At 30.8% G+C, this 18,560-nt stretch overlaps 1 protein-coding gene across 1 annotated transcript in view; it reads right to left on the minus strand.

The window, feature by feature from the left end:
* The window catches only part of Kul (Kuzbanian-like), a 123,792-nt gene extending 106,568 nt beyond the window's left edge, over positions 1-17,224 (minus strand). The window contains exon 1 of the mRNA XM_070649750.1: positions 16,830-17,224. Coding sequence (XP_070505851.1) covers positions 16,830-16,935 — 106 coding nt within the window. The 5' untranslated portion in view covers positions 16,936-17,224. The remainder of the gene's footprint in view (positions 1-16,829) is intronic.
* Between the last annotated feature and the right edge of the window lie 1,336 nt (positions 17,225-18,560).

The following is an 18,560-nucleotide window of genomic DNA, read 5'->3' on the forward strand; positions in this document are numbered from 1 at the left end:
AAAGAGAGACGGCATCACGGTTACTTAAAAAAAGTAGCCAAACAATAATAGACCAAACTGTAATGTACAAATAGTCCGAGTACATATTGTGGTCATTATCTGACTCAATATTGCAGTTAATTGCCATTCATGAGGCTATAAAATGCTTGAGTGATGAATCATTACATAAAAGCCATTTGCTGATGGATGGATAAAAAGAAAATATTTTTCTTGTGTGCATGCAGAACAATTCAGGTACATAGGCATACGTAAAAAATTTTAATTTTAATTACCATGAAAATTTTCTTCATGAATATTCATGTAGGGCAATGAGAACGTATGAATATTTTGAGATTTATTTTAATTAAATTGATTACATTGCTCAGGTGTTTGTGGCATTTTACATGTCTGATGGATGTTTTGTGTTTGTGCCTGAATTGTTGACATGAGTGGTTTTAGGAGATTTTTATCTCTATGGAGTGTGGGTTAGGAATTTTATGCTTTAATATTGTTGTTGAAATCTTGAATTAAGGGGGTTAGGTGTGGGGTGTTAAGTGATTTTAATTTAATTCTGATTTTAAAGTCATAAATTATGGTTGAATTGCTGCAGGAAATTTGATAACAAGCTTTTATCTAAGTAGGGTTTCTGGAAGCGGTTGATTTTCAAAAACCGCAAATCCACCACTTTTTGACCTTAAAATGCGGTTTTCCTATCAAAACCGCGGTTTTGAATGAAAAACCGCAGTTTTAGAACTTTGTATGGAAAAAATTCATTTAAATCCACAAAATGTAAATTTTTGAAGATAAATTCGAAAATTAATAAAAAATTTCTATTAACTTGAAAAGCGGGGCTAAAATCTTTAATTTTAAAAGTTTTTACAACAAATAATTTTTTTCAATATTTTATCAACGAATTTGGAACTGAATCTAAATAAAATGGAGGAAAATAGAAAGATTTAATATTTTTATGCATAAAACTCCAAATTTCAATTTTTTCGAGAAATTTCATACATTTGTATGAAAATTGAAAACCGCAAAAAAACCGCAAAACTGCGGTTTTTAAAATTTTGGAAAACCGCAAAACCGCGGTTTTGGAAAAACGCGGTTTTTCAGAAACCCTATATCTAAGAGAAGTATACAGGGGTGTAGTCAGGAGGCCCTTCAATCTCTAAAGCTCCAAATCTCCCCCTCCTCTTGAATACCCCCCTGAATACACATGAGCAGTTGTGCATATCTAACCGCTGCGAGCGACCAACCAGAAATATTAGCTTAACAAACATTCAGAACTATTATTTACACTAAAATGCACCACATTATCCACAAATTAATTGCCAAACATCAATGAAATTCCACTAAATCCAAAACTAAATTGACAAACATTTCATCATAAAATTCAATCGAAATTTTCTATTTTAAAAGCCATCAAACACAAAATAATTTCACAAAACTCCAATAAAATTGTCACAGATATTGAAGGACGTCAACCAATTCGACACTCCAACTTCTCAATTTCCTGCACACCCGAGAAGTTTCAATTATCAACAAAAAAACAAAAGCTAGTCACATGAGTGTATGTGACTCATTATTATCGGTGAAAATTCAATACACAAATGTCTAATTTTTCATCTCAATGAACTTCAATGCTATTTAATATAAAATCTGTGTTATGCTAGTAATGTGCTATGCTAGTTTTTATTTTAAATTTTATATTGCCAATTGCAAATGTTGCGCAAATAACCACATTTGAGACATAAATTGAAAATTCAATTTTATATATATATTTTGTGCTACAATGCAAAAATAATATGACAAAATTGTTGCACATTGACGTAAATTGTAGAACTTTTTTTTATATTTATTTTTAAAGAGAGAAAGGTAAAAAAAAGAATAAATTCAATTATGAAAATTATGACGATAATGTCAGTCAAATGAGGTTGAACAATGTGATTGAAAAGTTATTGATATTTATGGTGGGAATGGGGTGACGTTTTGGTGATGGAATGACTGATTTTTTGATGAGATTTGGAGAATTTTTAAGAAAGTTTTCGAAATTTTTTCAAAATTTCAAATCAAATTTTCAAAAAATTCACATAAATTCCACTCAAATTCCAACAATAAAAGCCAGCAATTCAACGAACAATTTCATAGCCAACAATCCACAACCGATACCTCTGCTAACCCAAAGAATGCATTTGTACTTCATGACCCAATCTAACCGCAGAAGTAGAATAAAACGAAAGAATTTCTTTTCCCTATGCTTCTAAACGAATATACCTTGATCGATAGCGGTAAAGTCAGATATCATTATTTACTTATATGGGAAAATAAATTTACTGTTTATGATTCTAAATTGATTTATGGATTTTCTTGATATTTTATATTTTTAAGACTGTAATAAATGGAAGGTTCCTTGAGATGATTTTGTTATAATTCTTAGTGGATAACTTGATGTAATATAACTCGACCTTAGGATTTGTTCTTAGGCACAACAAAGCCAATAGATCACCGCCATGTCACCGTGTTGCTAGCAAATTATCAAAATAACGTAGACCTGACCTAACTGCATATAAAATACTGTTTTTAAATAATTTTGACCCCATGAAACCAAATTTGAAGCAACATGATTCTCAGATATGCTAGTCATATCCAATTAAGACCCTCTGACTATACAGTTAATAAATAAATAACTCAGCATCTTCTAGGGTGGTCACTTTAAAGCATTAACAACTTATTCTATATCTATATTAAAGAATTGAGCAATTCTAAAGCAATTTACTCATAGGGAGCCTTTCATGAGAAAAGTCATTAAAAAAATCTTGAATTCCCATTTTGTTTTATTCTAAAATTAACAATATTAAGTCATTAAATCCAATCAATACAGTAAAATCTGATTTTATTGCTGATATTTTTGATTAATGGACAAATGTGGAATTGTTTGCAAATTACGTCCATCGAGATTCGTCATTAAAATTTCAGAACTTTTTTTTATATTTAGAATCATCTTCAAGTGACTCAAAGAAAGCTATGTCTGCACAAAACCCACTAGAGTGCCGAATTCCATTAACTTCTTATTGTGTCGTTCTGTAAACAGCTTCAGTTAAATACTGGATAAACTCAAGACATCATAACTAAACAACCCAACTCCAAAATGCCCCACAAAAACAGTTTTATCGACAATAAATTTAAGCCATCACGTCCAGTTCGATTTTGTAGATTCTTCGGTATTTTGGTATCATTATTGCCATATTTGCAAATTTGCGACTTACTTCGTGTGGTTTTCTATAGAATTTCTGTTTAATTTGACATAATATTAGAGCAAAATGCCATAAATTATCGAGAATAAACAGAAACCTGAAAGTCAGGGGGAATTTTTTATACAAAAACACTCAAATGTCAAAGATGTGAGTCATCTGTGTAGAATGTTGAGGATGAGAGAAAAATAATATTGCGAATTAGGTAAGTGCATGACTAAGAAATTTCTCTCGAAACTGATTTAATGCTGTTAACGCTAACAAGATGTTCAAGTTGATAAGAAATCTTTGAAACTTTTATTCACATTCAATTATTAAAAAGTTTTATAGCAGCAATAATTCAAGATGTTAGTTTGGAAATCTATTATTTCATCAATTGTAATGCAATTTTCTTAGAGATTCTTCAGTTTGTGGAGGTGGGATTGGGGGTCTTTGGAGTCAAGAGACATGACTTAAGATTTAAGAGATGGAAGAGAAAAATTGCAGTAATTTTATTGGCACTTAACTAGCCTTTACTAGCTTTCCTAACGTATCGAAGCACAATCTGGATATAAGCGCTTTAAGGTGAACTTTGAGGAACCCATGAGGCTCATTATATCAGTAAGCCACACAAAGAGGCCGATTAAAAAGCAAAATAGAATATTAAAGCAGAATCGTGTCTAATCGTGTCTAAACTAATCAAGCATAGATCCACTTTCTCACCCCCTAAGTGCACCCCTTCACATCAGCACTCTAAACTTTCATTAAAAAACTTCTCCAAGACAATATTTTCTCTACAAAGTCATTAAAATCAAATGCATAAATTGAATCACAATAAAAAAAAATCGTTCATATCTCATTCAATCCTACTTTAGCATCAAAAAATCCCTCCATCAATTTTTTTGTCTCACTTCTTTTTTTGTTATTATATAATTCAATTCAAAAATCCATCTCAAAGTTTTTTATTCCTCTACATCTTCAATATTTCTTTTTTAAAAAATCATAGAAACTTAACTGCTGACTCATATATTATTGAAATTTCTCTCTCGTCGTCAAGATACAGCGCACAGCAATGAAAACATTTATTTTAGGTAAAATCAACTTCAACAATTTTTTTTCTTCATCTTCTCTCATTTCTCATTTCTTTGTTCATTGTGTGTGGATATGCATTAGTACAGGCTGTATATATTCATTTCAAATATTGATTATTCATCGAATGAATTTAACAGTACAGTTAACGACGGTACTGCCAATGTTCGCTGATGATTGTAATGATCATGATGATGATGAGAATTTTTTCTATTCTTATACATGTTTTGTTACCTTTAACAGGCATTGGAGACTAAGAGAAATTCTAAAATGAGCTTTTTCTATTATTTTGCTGTCCGATGTGATTGTTTGGATGCAGGGTTGGGTGGAACTGATGACTTTGAGTGAAAGATGCTTTGTTATGGATAATTTTGGGGATGGACTGGAATTTTTGGGTCTTTAAAGTCATGAAGCTCATCTACTTTGATTGAATAGGCTGTAAGTTGGAGATACACCTGCTAAATGACCTTCCTGAATATCGAGATTCTTCAATTCTCCAAGAATCCATAGCAATATATCAATTCCTATCCCAACACTGTCCCCATCCTCAACAACCTCCTTTCCTATAAACAATTCTACATGCGAAATACTTGGAAAGAAAACAAATGATTGTGTGTGATGAAGCATCGCAATGTACACACAGAGGATACCAAAACAAGAATAAGAAGACAAGATGAGATTTATGAAGAAGAAAAAAAAAAAGAATTCTTGTTCTACGTTCAAGATTTTTTGCAGTTACATCATCATTTTCGCTTCTTTTGAGGTTGAGACAAAGACGGAATTCTCTGTGTAAGTAGGAAAAAAAAGTAAATTTATTTATTTTGTTGGAATTAGCAATGATGTGTATTTACTTCTTTTTGTCGTACTTTCAGAATTCTTCGATTGATGTTGTTGTCTTAAAGATAATTCGTAAGATTCTTTGGTATGTTTTTATTGGCTTTTTTTGGGATGGAATTTGTGTTTGTTTGTGGGAATTGTTAAATTATTGGTAAAAGTTTGGGTTAAATTGGACTTCTTTGAATTCATCGGGTTTTGCGATGGTCCGACAGATCACCAATACCAGTGTCGCTCTATACTCAATATTATATTCCATTCTAATCCTTTTAATACTCAACAAAGTGCCAAAATGTTCCAATTCCCTCCCAAAATGTTAAAAGCTCAATTAACCTTTTCAAGTATAGCACATTGAAGCCCCACCAAAAATCATCAAATTCGTCAAAATTCCTAAATACCTGACCTCAAATTATTTCCTGTCAATACCAAACAATCCCAACCAATTAACCCGTTACCTCTTTATTGCTATTGAAATATGAAAAAAATTCAAATAAAATTCCTTTAAAAATAAAAAATTCTTGTCCCAAACAATCTCCAATCGTGATCTTCGAATTCTCTTCCGACAACACAATGAAACCCACTTTTTTTCATCGATTATTTTAATGAATGATTTAATGTCTCAAAACATTAAAGTTCATTAGCTATGAAGCCAAGAATTTCAGACTCTTTCAAAGTCAACATAATTTGCGCTAATCAAATTTCTTGTATAAAATATCTTGACGAATGTAATGATGGATATAAAAATTGTGATGAAGACATTGATAAAAAAGGTTATATTGATCGTAAAATTGTTGGCTGATTGGAATATGAAATGGGGTTTTGTGGATTAGTTTATGTCGTGAGTTTGACTTTGTGGTTGATTTAATAGGTCTTGTTTAGAGAATATTGAGAAAATGGCTGAAGATGTCGATAGAAATGAGTCAAATTGAGGGAATGGCTGACTAGCTTTCGAAGGAACAGACCTTAAGTCAAAATCAAGAGAAACTCATCAGAATCGAGTTCAAAAATGATGATTTCGTGCCTAAGAACACTCAGACAGATTTCTAGTATAATTATTCAGATTCTTGAGCTAATCATCAGATTCTGATCCATCCAATTACCCATAAATCCTCTAAACAACCTCAGTAAAATCAATTATCATTCACATTACACTAAACCCCCCAGCGAAACAAATTAAATCCTCACACGTGAGCACATGAAAATAGAATTTTTAATTTTTAAAAATATCACATAACATACACAGTCAGCAATACATCATTCACATTGTTTGAGTCTTATTGTACATGTGTGATTTTAATCCTCAAACATGCAAATACTTAGAAAGGATTTTAATTCTAAAAACAAATACGGCTTTATTGTCCACATGTGCATGCTATTCATATGGTGGGATATTAAATACTACGTCAGTATCATCTTGTACATTTTAATAGTCTAGAATATTTCTAATATTAAACTTTAAATATGAAGCTTTTCAAGAAAAATTAAATATTTTCAAGCTTTAAGTCTGTCACACGTGCAGGATATTTTATATAAAATTTTCTCTCTCTCATCTCTGTTTTCATGCACTTGTCTTGATTGGAAAAATGATGCCATGCTGCATGCACAGAGCAAAAAAGAAAGAAAAAAAATATATGACATGGAAAATGTAGAATAAAATATCAAGACATCCACGTTTATGAATACATTAAAGAGAGACAATCTCATGTATACATATTTTGATGAATTTTAACATAAAAAATGGAAATTTGAGCATTATTTTCTTTTGTAGATTGAATAAAGTCGATATTCTGTGATTGTTTGCATCTGGAGGTACTGATGTTTTGGTATTCATGGGAATTTAGACTTCTAGTTTAGTCAGGGTGGATTTTTTGGGCTAAAACAGATGGATTTAAATGAATGCTTCAATGAAATAGTGGCTGGTATGATGTCAAAAGGCTCTAAGCGATGGAATATATAGGCTGAAAGACACATGGCATCAAATAAACCAGAAAAGTGAGTCTTCAGGTCTCCGAGACTATGTCTTGGAGTCAGATTCAGAAAAATCTAGTTCTACGGTAGAATCACGCTGATCTAGAGACAGCGATGAGCCCTCAAGTTGCCTGTAAGCTACACTAACATGAATGCACAAGTAAGTCAAACCAGAAATGACATAAAATACTCATAATCAGCATGAATGTCTGTTCATCTTTAGTTTGGTGTTAAATTGACAATTTCATGCTAAATTTGCACCAATTCTTGGTCATATCTTTATGTTGGGTCACTCAGTAGACAAATTTCAATTCCATAAAGTCAAGTTCAAGCTCAAAAAAGGCTTATACTTCTAAACAAATCTACAATATTATCAAAGCATAAAAATTTATGCAAAGTCACCAATCAAATAGTTTATGGCTTCATACCCTTCTATTTATTCTTTTTAACATTTTCTGAACATTAATATTCATTTTTATGTCTAAACTACAATTTTCTCATCTATTTATTTTCGAAAAAAGGGTACAAAATTATAGAAAAAGGGTTGAAAAAAAAGGATTAATTACTATAAAATACCAAAAATAATTTTCAGCAATCAAACGAATTACACAGGATTAAAACAATATTTTACAGAATGGTTTGAAAAATTTGTGATAGGGGAACTATGGAACCGCATCACACTTAATTTATAAAGCAAATAAATGTCAAAATACAAATATTTGAACAATATAATTGAATTTACACATTAATATTTTTTTAGAAACCATAAATTCAATCAGAGCATAAATTTAATATTGTCATACTTTATTCCATCATTTATCTACGTTGCTTAGTGTTCATTAAATTCATATTTTATTTTCTAACTCTTTAACTTCTCACACGACCTGTGACAGCACAACAATTTTTCATTCTGATAATGTAATTTTTTTACAGAATGTATTTTTGCTGCTGTGCTATCCGGTGTGCTATTTCAGCCTTGAACTTTTAGGTGGGGTGATTGTGGTGTTATCAGTTGCATGGTTACTGATGCTGTTGTTTAATGGTTTGGGGATATTTTTGGCTTGTATGATATTTTTTGTTAATTTTTCTATTTTTTTGTCGGAATTTTTGATTAATTTTGAAGAGATCAAGGGACATGAGGGGACTTGTTATACTGAAATGACTGAATATTTTCAAGGATTTTGCCTGTTTCCTATATGTGCTACAGTGTTGGACAGGAGGAGAGAATATGTAGGTTTGGGGGTTATTCCTGTGGGATAGGAAGTCAATAAGTTGCAATGCCACTCCTTAGTGACTCCAGCTTCAATTCAAAAGCAACCATCAATCCCAACAGAACAACATTGTCAATAAAGAAAGGAAGTAGTTCAAGTACTAACACACATCAAAAGCATATCCTTTCAAATCTAGCATCTCTGAATGCACCCTGCAGTAAATCATTAAACACTGCCATGAACATCCTCAAACACATTCAATTTCAAATTTCAAAAGGACTTAAATGTCTGTCAATCCCATACACAGCCTTGTATAAATAAGCATTGACTATTACATAAGAAGTATTCATATAAAATCATTTAAGTAAGTGAATATGGCATCAAATTACAAATTAATGTACGTACAAGGATCAAATATGATTTTATTTACTTGTATATCCATATATTCATTTATTTATATGCACAGCAGGTGAAGATGGAATTTTATTCATGAAACGAAAAAATCCTTCAAAAAGTACTTCAATCTCAGCAGCAGTAGATGTTGAATGAAAAGCTTAAAGATATTTTTCATTCCATAAACTGTAAAATTCCTCTCTTTTTTTTGAGGACGTAGAATGAGAAGGAGTCATATAGAAAATAAATAAACATTATTCTTTGTGTCATGCATGTGATATTTAGTAGCAAAAATAAAGAGAAGCGACGAGATTTTTCGTTCAAGATTAAAATCTTTGAGAGCACTCGAGCGAGCAAGCAACTCGCTGTATTTTTTACTTTATAGAATATATTTTTTATGTCGTTACTTCCATCCCTATGAATTTGTTTTTTTCAACGCTTCCCATAGGCGCGGTTCACTTATTGCGTAATGCAGAATATGAAGTTTACTCACTGCTTCCTTGTTTGAGCTGTGTCAACTCAACATACACTTCCCTTATAAAAGCGTTATTGAATAACTGAACGTTCCCCATCCACATTCAGGCTCATCTTCTGTTCATCTGTTGTCGCATTTTCTTGTGCTCGAGTTACTTTTAATTTTTATTTTTTCATTATGTGAACAATCGTGGGTAGTGTGAGGCAGTTTGTCTTATATTTTCTTAAAATTGACATCAACAACAGCGTTATTACCCCCGCTTAATACATGTCCTCATTTTTTATCCCATTGACTCATAATATTTATTTATTTTATCAACTTTACTTCGAGTAAGATAGAGATTATACGTTCTATTATGTGAAATTAGATTAAATCCCATATACCTCATATACTGTAAAGTACATGCACGCGAGAAAGATGTATGAGCGAGTGAAGCGATGAAAAATTCGCTGTATACATTTTATTCTATTCTCTTCATCAACAACATCATCCTTTTTACCTTCAAGTCACTATGTGAATAAATTTAATTCTATTTATTTGTTCGTTACAGCCATGAACGGATGGAAGAAGAAAGCTTTGATGTTGAAGTAAAAAACGAGTAGATTGTTAAAGTCAGATGGAAATAAAGAGAGAGATTTAGCAGTCAACAAAGCTTTGTAAAGTTAGAGACAGAAGAGGAAATTGGAGTTTGTGAAGGAACAAGATGGAAGTTTAAAAGAAAATTTATGTTGACTATTGTGATGACTTGTTGACTGGATGAGGAAATAATGGCAATCAGAGGGAATTAATGTATAGCTTTTTCTATCAATAATTGGATACTTTTGTTATGAAAATCAGGTCAATTCTTATCAAACATCTAAATTAGAAGCATAAAAAGCAGCAAGTCAACATCCACGACTCCCCAACCCCCAAACAAACTCAGCAATCCTTTCCTTAAACAACTATGCAGAAAAACTACTTTATTCCATTAAACTTGATGATTTACTGACCCTTTTTGTCAGCCATTAAGCTTAAAAGGATTCAACATGAAGATTAACATAATGAACCGATTTTAGTTACTTTTTATGCTTCATTCTCATTTTCTACGTCTTTCATTCGTTAAATATTTAGTCAGGTCACCCTTTCTTTTCGAGACAACAAATTGTAAATCTTTGAAGCTTTTTTGAGGATTAATTTTCATTATTTGAATATCTATTATTAACATGAATGGAAGGATGCTAGCTTCTGCTTTGTAATTATGTCATTTTAAGGTGACTGTTGAATTTATTTTATGGGAGGATGAGGGGATGGGTTGGATGATTTTTGGAGGAGCTTTTGTATTAATTTAGTGATTCGGAAGTAATTTGGAAAATTATTTGAGTAATGTTATATCCTTGAGCTGTTGTAGAGTTATAAATTTAGTGACTAAATTTAAATTAATTAGTTCTGAGAAATGTGTTTGAATTTTGAAGAAATGACGACTTTGCCTTACTATAATGAAGGGGCGTTTGGCCAAATTTGAAAGCCTGTAGCCTTGAGTGAGCTAATTCCTGGTATAACAAGCTGAGATTAGACAAAATTTGCAAGTATATACATCTATATCATAGGAAATGCAGATTACGTTAGTCATACCTTCATTTCAAGAGGATTAAGGACCAATTTCTTACAAAACCCAACCCAAAGTGTCCAATCTGCTGCAACATCCTCAAAAACAAGCTCTAACCCCTTCCACAACCAATAATCAACCTCATTTTTTAATCCCCAAGACGTAAACTTGCTAATTTTCAATTCACAAAAACTTAACTCTTAATAGAATTAATAAAAATTATGTCAGTGATTTGAAATAAGAAATTTGATACGCATAGCATGCTATAAATGTGCTCATATAAACACACCTTATGTTTTTAATCTATCGATTTCCCATTAAGAACATGGAATAATAATAAACTAGGGAGTAGGAAAATGTTGGGGTTGATATAAATGATAAGACATTATAAGGGAATGTTTATACATATGTGGATTTGTTTTCAATTTTGAGGAGGATTGGAGACATTTTCTGAGCAATTTAAGGGGATAAAAATCCATCAAATTCAATCTTCTGTTAATCTACTTCCAAAAGCAACCAAAATCAGAAATTTAATCAAAGAACCTTAATTCTAATTCTACACATGAATGAAGTTTGTGACACATAAAAAGGCATAAGTACCGTGAAAAAAAGAGAGAAAAGTATTCATAAAAGAAGATGACGATAGGCTTTAATACCCTCTTAAGTGTATCATATTCACACTCATTATTTTACATGCATATTATCAAAATACATACAAGCACCTGGTAAGCTGCACGGAGTAGCGGAGAAATTAAAAGCAGCACTTCATAGAATCCAATTAAGGACATGCTTAAGAGGATCTTAAAAAAGTAATTTTTCTTTCACTGTAGCAGAATGAAATTTCAAATAAAAAGCAAGTCAGGAAAAAAAGACATCAAAGTGAAATGAATAAAAAAAAAAAGAGAAAAAATCGTGCCTTCAATTTCAATTTGTTTTTCATTTGTATCATTACCGAGTGCTCACTTAATTTCATCATTCACGCGACAAATGAACGAGACTGTCTCTTGTTCCTTTCTTCCTTCTCGTATGTACAATGAAGAATTAAATGGAAGACACAGTAAGACTGAGGGGAATTTGATAGTTTTTGTGGGAAGATGGCAAGAAAATTGAGATTCGTGTCATTGAATTTTGTTTGCTGGTTTTTATGACTTAATATGTGGTTTATTCACAGATGTTAAGTGTGGAATATAATATTATTATTCAGGTTTTGAATGGTTTCTTGAGGATAATCAAGGTTCTAGTTAATATTTGCATATAATCAGGGGATTTGCAACTAAGATGACTGAAAAGGTCAGTTAATCGATTCTAAATGCACGAGTGCATCCTAAAGTGATGCAGGAAAAGTCTGGTACCATGCCAGCCAGTCTAATATCAGAGTGAGTGAAATAATCCATCATTAGGCGTTTCGCTGCTAAAATGCAAACACTAGTTAGTACTAGAGCATCAAAACATTATGCTACTGAGTTCTATGACTTACTTTTGACCACAAGAATCAAGATATAAGGTGAAATAATGACACTTATACTTAAAATTAGAAGATTCATTCCAAAACTTAATAAAAATCATAAAATTTTCCAATAATTTTCCTCGACATTTTGACCAACTTTTTCTATAAATTAGATTAAAATTTCCAAGATACCCCAATTGTTGGCAACTTTACCTAGATTATAATGAAAAATTTATTTTTTCTTAAAGACCGTTCCTTTATAAATTTCTTTCCTTTCTTTTCCTTCCTTCTGCATCCTCAATTCATCAGATAAGACAGAAATATAAAGAAAAAGTTTTTCCTTTTTCCTTCTCATCTTCTCATTTCACATTTCACAGTCATAATCATCATTCCATTTGTGAACCAAAAGTCTCTTGTGATGCACACTTCAAGAACATGCAAAATGTCTAGCACGAACTGTCTTCTCTGCACACAGAACTTTTTTTTTTGCATTTTAGCAAGTTGTAAGAAACTCAAAAATACTTAAAAAACAGCTACAAGCAAAAAAGGTGAGAAAAAAAGTTCTTTTTTTTTTATTTCCATGACTGTCTGCATGCAGAAGACATAAAACGAAGAAATAGTAAAAAAAACGAGAAATGGATGAAAAATACATAAAAAAAATGTTTAATACATAAAGAAAATTATTGTATATACACTAATGTGAATATCTACATACATCTCTTACTCTTTTTATTCTCTCTCGAATTCACAAGTAAAGTAACAAAAAAATAATATAAAGAAATAAGAAAAGAGGAAAAATAAATAGAAATGAGAGATAGATAGCTCAAGATATACAATTGAATCTATTGAAGTAACGAAGTAAGTGGTAAATAAGTATCTGATTTCGTAAGCTGACGTTTTTTGAGGTATAAAATTAGACATGCAGTGAGAAATAATAAAAAAAGAGTTTGAAATGAAACTGAAATGTCTAATTTGGAATTTAATGATTTTTTGCTGGGATTTGAGTTATGGATTTTATGACTTTAATATTGAATTTTAAAGATTTCAGACTTTTTTATTGTAGAATATTTGAATATGTTTCCCGAGATTTTGAAATTTAATTTCAAATTTTTGGAATTTAGTTTAAAACTTTTCAATTTTTAAATTTTTGGAATTTTCAAAATTTTGAAATTCATTTAAAAATGCAGAAAAAAAAATTTTCAATTCTTCAAATTTTTTAAATTTTAAAAATTGTTTTCAAATTTTTGATTCAAAATTCTCAATTTTTCTTATAATTTTTAAATGCAATTTTCTATTTTCTGTGCTCAGAACATTAAAGTAAACTGAATGTTAAACATTTTATTTAACCTTTTCCACTACAACAAACTTCCTCGATCCACAATAAAAAAAATTCCACCGACTGATAAGAAGAAAAACTTTCCAGTCAAAACCGATTGCACATCTCAAAAACCAAAAAAACTTCGCAGCACAAATCACAATTTATTGCATAAAATAAAGTCTCATTATATAATTATTTTGTACCTACATAATAAAGAATTTATTGAATTCGAAGACACTCACTTTTTGTAAGTTTTGATTTATTTCTTAACTGTTCTCGGTGAATAAAGAAAGTTGAATTTTTTTTTTAATGGCAATTCTTGTTCGTTAAGAAGCAGCAAGCAGCATGTTCTTGGAGAAGAACAGAAATAAAATTTTTTAAAGTTTTTAGGAATCATTTAAGAAAGTTTTTAAATAAACGAAGTCAATAAAGTTGGAATTTTATAGTTTTTGAAGGTTTTATTGATAAGAGGAGTTAGGTAGATGAGCTTGGAGCTGAAATATGGTCAAGATGAATGAAAATATTGAGGTTATCAGTTTAAATTGCAATAATAAATGTGTAGAGTCGCTAAAATGGAAATAATCTAGCGTACAACAGAGGTAGTGCATGATTAGAACTTGAATCATGTTCAAACCCATCCCCAAGCTTCCTTAACCTCAGCACTATCCTAAATTGTCATCTTTCATGTCCTTCAAATGCATTAAATTCCAAAAATTTCAAACAATAACCTTCAATTTATTCAAAATTTTCAAAAATTGCATTTAATACCGCCCTGACCTATCACACTCAATTCCTCATTCAATACAAACATTTCATACATAATGTCCAATAAAAGCAATCCTATTAACTCCATTCACAATCATATTTTTCATCAAAATTTTTCAATAACAATGCCGCGACACTAATTTCACTATCATAATCTTCAATAATTCAATAACAATTACATCAAATAGTAATTTATTGTATATCGGATATAATTCTCATGTTAAAGACACAAAAGAGAGGCTTTCGGCCTTCTTATTAAGCATTTATTTTGAAAACAAATACAACATTTTATATTTCATTACTCGTGTCTCTTTAGCTTATTGATTCAATTAGCTCTATAAAATCTGTTTGTTCACATAACAACGAATTTCGATATCAACACAGATAAATCGATTATGTTATTAACTTGTAACTAAAAAAAAAAAAAATTGCCATCAGGCGAGGATAATTAGGTTAGTAAAATTGGAGCTATGGAATTTAAAAGCTGTCACAATGGTCTTTTGTGACAGAAAATAATGTTGATTAATGTAATGATAACAGAAAATTTTTTTGGGTAATGTAAAGAAAATGTAGAGTAAGGTGAATTAATTTGAATTATCTGAGGTAGTAATTAAAATGGTAAATATTGGGCGTTCTACTTGGGGGAAATTTTATTGGTAGATTGAGAATTTTGGGTGGCTATAGATAGATTATGTGGTAGAATTTGGCTAAAATGAAGTGTCTCTTGAGGATCTTATGGATAAGAACTAAACTATCTTCTTTAATTGAGTTGTTGTTAGGTATGTGCAAGCCTGAGCAACACACCGTATCCGATAGAGCATCGCTATGTTGCTGTATTAACGGGAAGACGTATAGTAGCCCTGATGTCCCCATATCGGTTGATTTTCTACCCATTTTTGCGGCCTGGACAGTAAATGACAACATGTGAGCCAACGAAGTGCTTAGGTACAATGTCAGCCCAGCAACTAGGCTAAGAATAGTAAATTTGAAACCCAACTATTCATGAAATTCCCATTCAACTCACAAGAAATCCAAACTACCCACATACAAATGTAATCACCACACAAAACAATCCATCTTGTCCTTGGTCATGGCGATTAAAAATAATTTCATTCGATTACTCCTATAAATACCATGAAATATGCCCAATTTAATCGAATGTGTTGATTTCATATTAATGACGTCTTAAATACAATTGACAAACTAATAAATATAACTAAAATCAGTTTTTAAGGTCAACTCGTAGCCGAATGCTGAATTAAGTCTAAATACGCAACTATTTTGACACATAAAAAGAAACGAATTTGCTAATTAAAAATTAGTTAGAGGCAATTAATTTCAATCAATAACAAATTAATTAGGGTTATCTGATAGATATAGTGAGTGAGGATGGTATGGAATGAAAGTTATTGTGAAATGGGTTTGTTGGTGTCTTTTGAGATTGCTAAATTATCGTAATTGTGGAGAAATTCACTGTTAAGTGTGAAATTGACAGTTTTGAGCTTGTACAGACTATAAAATGGACAATTTTGAGCTTGGTATTGGCCAGAACTCGAAATAAATTTGGATTATGTATGAAGTCGAGTCGACTTAACCAGAATTTTCCATACAAAGTCTGAGTTGATGTCGAATAAAGGAATTGACAATTAGCTTGCGATAAAGTCAACTTCAGGGATTATTCCAAGCATCACAGACCTTTAGCGGAGCCTTAAGAGCTTCATGGTACAGTCGTCTTCATTTAAGTCACTTTCGTACCAACCCCAGTTGATCTGTGACTCTAGTACAGCAATCAACACAATTTCACATCCTCCAAACCCCAAAAAAGCGACTCTTGTCATTTACGATTTAAATTATCATCTCATTCCCATTTCTCAAGTATATTTTTTATATCATTTAATACGAGGAAAAAAATTTCACACTTCATTGTAAACACATGACAACAAAAAAGTATATACCGCAAAACACAGTTTATGATAATCGCACAAAAGAAGTATGTATGACGAGTTTATGAATATTTTTTATTATATTTTCACTTTTTTCTCTTAGTGTCTTGATGCTTGATTCAAATCAAAAGAATTTGCTTCAATTAGCATATTCCGTAAATGCTTATCGAGTTTAAAGAAAGTCAGATGAGGCTTATTAAATTTATTTTTAGAGAAAACTTTTATTTAATTGGAATTTTTTTGTTGTTGAGAGATTTGTTGGAGTTTGTTGAGTTTTAATCAAGTTTTAACTGAGAATTTCAATTTTAGTGTCGGAAATTGAAGCTAAGTTTGGGGTTAATTGAGCAGCACAGCTCAATCACCAAGAATGAATTGATTGAGTTGATTAATCCTCAAGAACAACCTCGCTAAACAAGAAGTCTGACTGCAGAAAGTCAATTCAACTCATTTTCAAGATGTATAATCAAGCTGTATTCATTCCCAGTAGAAAGAATTTATCAGATCCACAGAACAATAAAAAATTCAAATCCCTTTTGAGATCCCTAATAAAATTCAAGATTCCCCTCCGAGTAATAAAAAAAGAAAAACATACCTGATTGCAATGGAGTTGCATAAGCAACATGTTGATTCCTTATCACTGACCTTGACGATATCTGAATGAGGATGAAAATCATCCCATAAATCCACGACATTATCATTCAAGATTAACATCACCCGGATGAATCACAAAATTAAATAAATATTTCACTTAAGAACTATTCCTTATTTTTTAACCAAAATGATGAGAAATTTTAATTTTCACATGCATTGTTGGGAATGGGAATTTAAATTTGATATCCTTGATTTTAGGTGATTTTTTGAGGATATTTTTGAATCTTAAAACTTTTCACTTTTTTCACTGAATTTGATTTGAATTTGATAATTAATTTTTTTTTCACTTTTATTTAAAATTTCAAAGATTTCTATGATTTTATTTGAAATTTGGTTTGAAATTTTCACTGTTTGCTTTGATTGTTTTAAGGACTTTGTTAAATTTTAAACTTTTTGTAGTAAAATTCATGAAATTTTCATTCAAAATTCAAAATTTTATGCCAAAATTCATGAATTTTTTGATTCAAAATAGACCTGATTTATTTTGAATTTATAAGATTTCTTTTAAAATATCCAAAAAAATGTGATTTTCCGGCAAATAGAAAATTTCACTAATTTTGTTAATTCTATATTAATTTCAACACGATACAACACTAATCAGATGAGAATAAGATGAACACATATTTTTTGTTTAATAAGCGCGAATATTATTTTGTGGGCAGAGAGTTGATTTTTAGCAAAAATATTAATATCTGACTTTATTATTGTTTTATTTTTATTGAGAGCATCTTACACACAAGCTGAATAAGATTTTAAAATAGTTAAAGTTTAAGAATCAATCTTTTATTCAAAATACTTCCAAGAATCCAACAATTTTTAAACACAAAAACCTTCTTTATTTACTTTTTTTTTTGCATTCAATCATGAACCACTCACACAATGATGGAAAAAATCTTGAGATATATAAATTTTTTTTATATAAAATACACAACATTCACTTTTGCACGAATCTTTTTTCCATCCATTTTTCCCTCAAGATATTCTCAAAATTGAGAATTTTTCCAACTTTAAATTCTTATTGCTAATTTGCTGGCTCACATTGGATGCCTTATTTTATAAAAATTTCAATTACAAGTTTCATATTTTCTTATAAGAAATACATTCTTTCTTTCTCACTTGTGTGTATTTATTTATTCTCTTTTTTTAAAAAAAAATTCACACTGCGCTGCGACAACTTCGGGAATGAACTAACGTCTTTGAGATCTTATGGTATACTAAACAACTGGTTTTGTGTTGTGTTGTATTATTTTTGTCTGTTACTTACAATATTTTCGAATTCGAATACACATACAATCATATAATGTGAACAGATGTGTGCGTCTCAACACACATACTGCTGCGCAATCGCATATCTACTGTAGGTCTACTAGGGTAACAGTTGTTTGATTTGGATGTTAGAACGTGAGAATTCTTATTGGAATTGAAATTCTGTATTATGAATGAATTTTGTTTGTTATGAGATTTTTGTGGGAATTTTATCGGAATTGATGATTTTGTTGCGTGATTTGAACTTAATTGATAAAATTGGAATTGATTTGTAACAATCCCGAGTAAAACACATCGGTTAAAGACCTAATAATTCGGCTTCCGGACAAAAGGCGGGACTGCAGCCCTGGGACAGACTTAGGGCTGGATTCTGTTTAAATTGGACATCCCCGAATAACGACAGCTT

The sequence above is a fragment of the Chironomus tepperi genome, unplaced genomic scaffold (genome assembly GCF_022539635.2).
Source record: "Chironomus tepperi strain 1889 unplaced genomic scaffold, CSIRO-AGI_Ctep_v1 contig_430, whole genome shotgun sequence".
NCBI lineage: Eukaryota > Metazoa > Arthropoda > Insecta > Diptera > Chironomidae > Chironomus > Chironomus tepperi.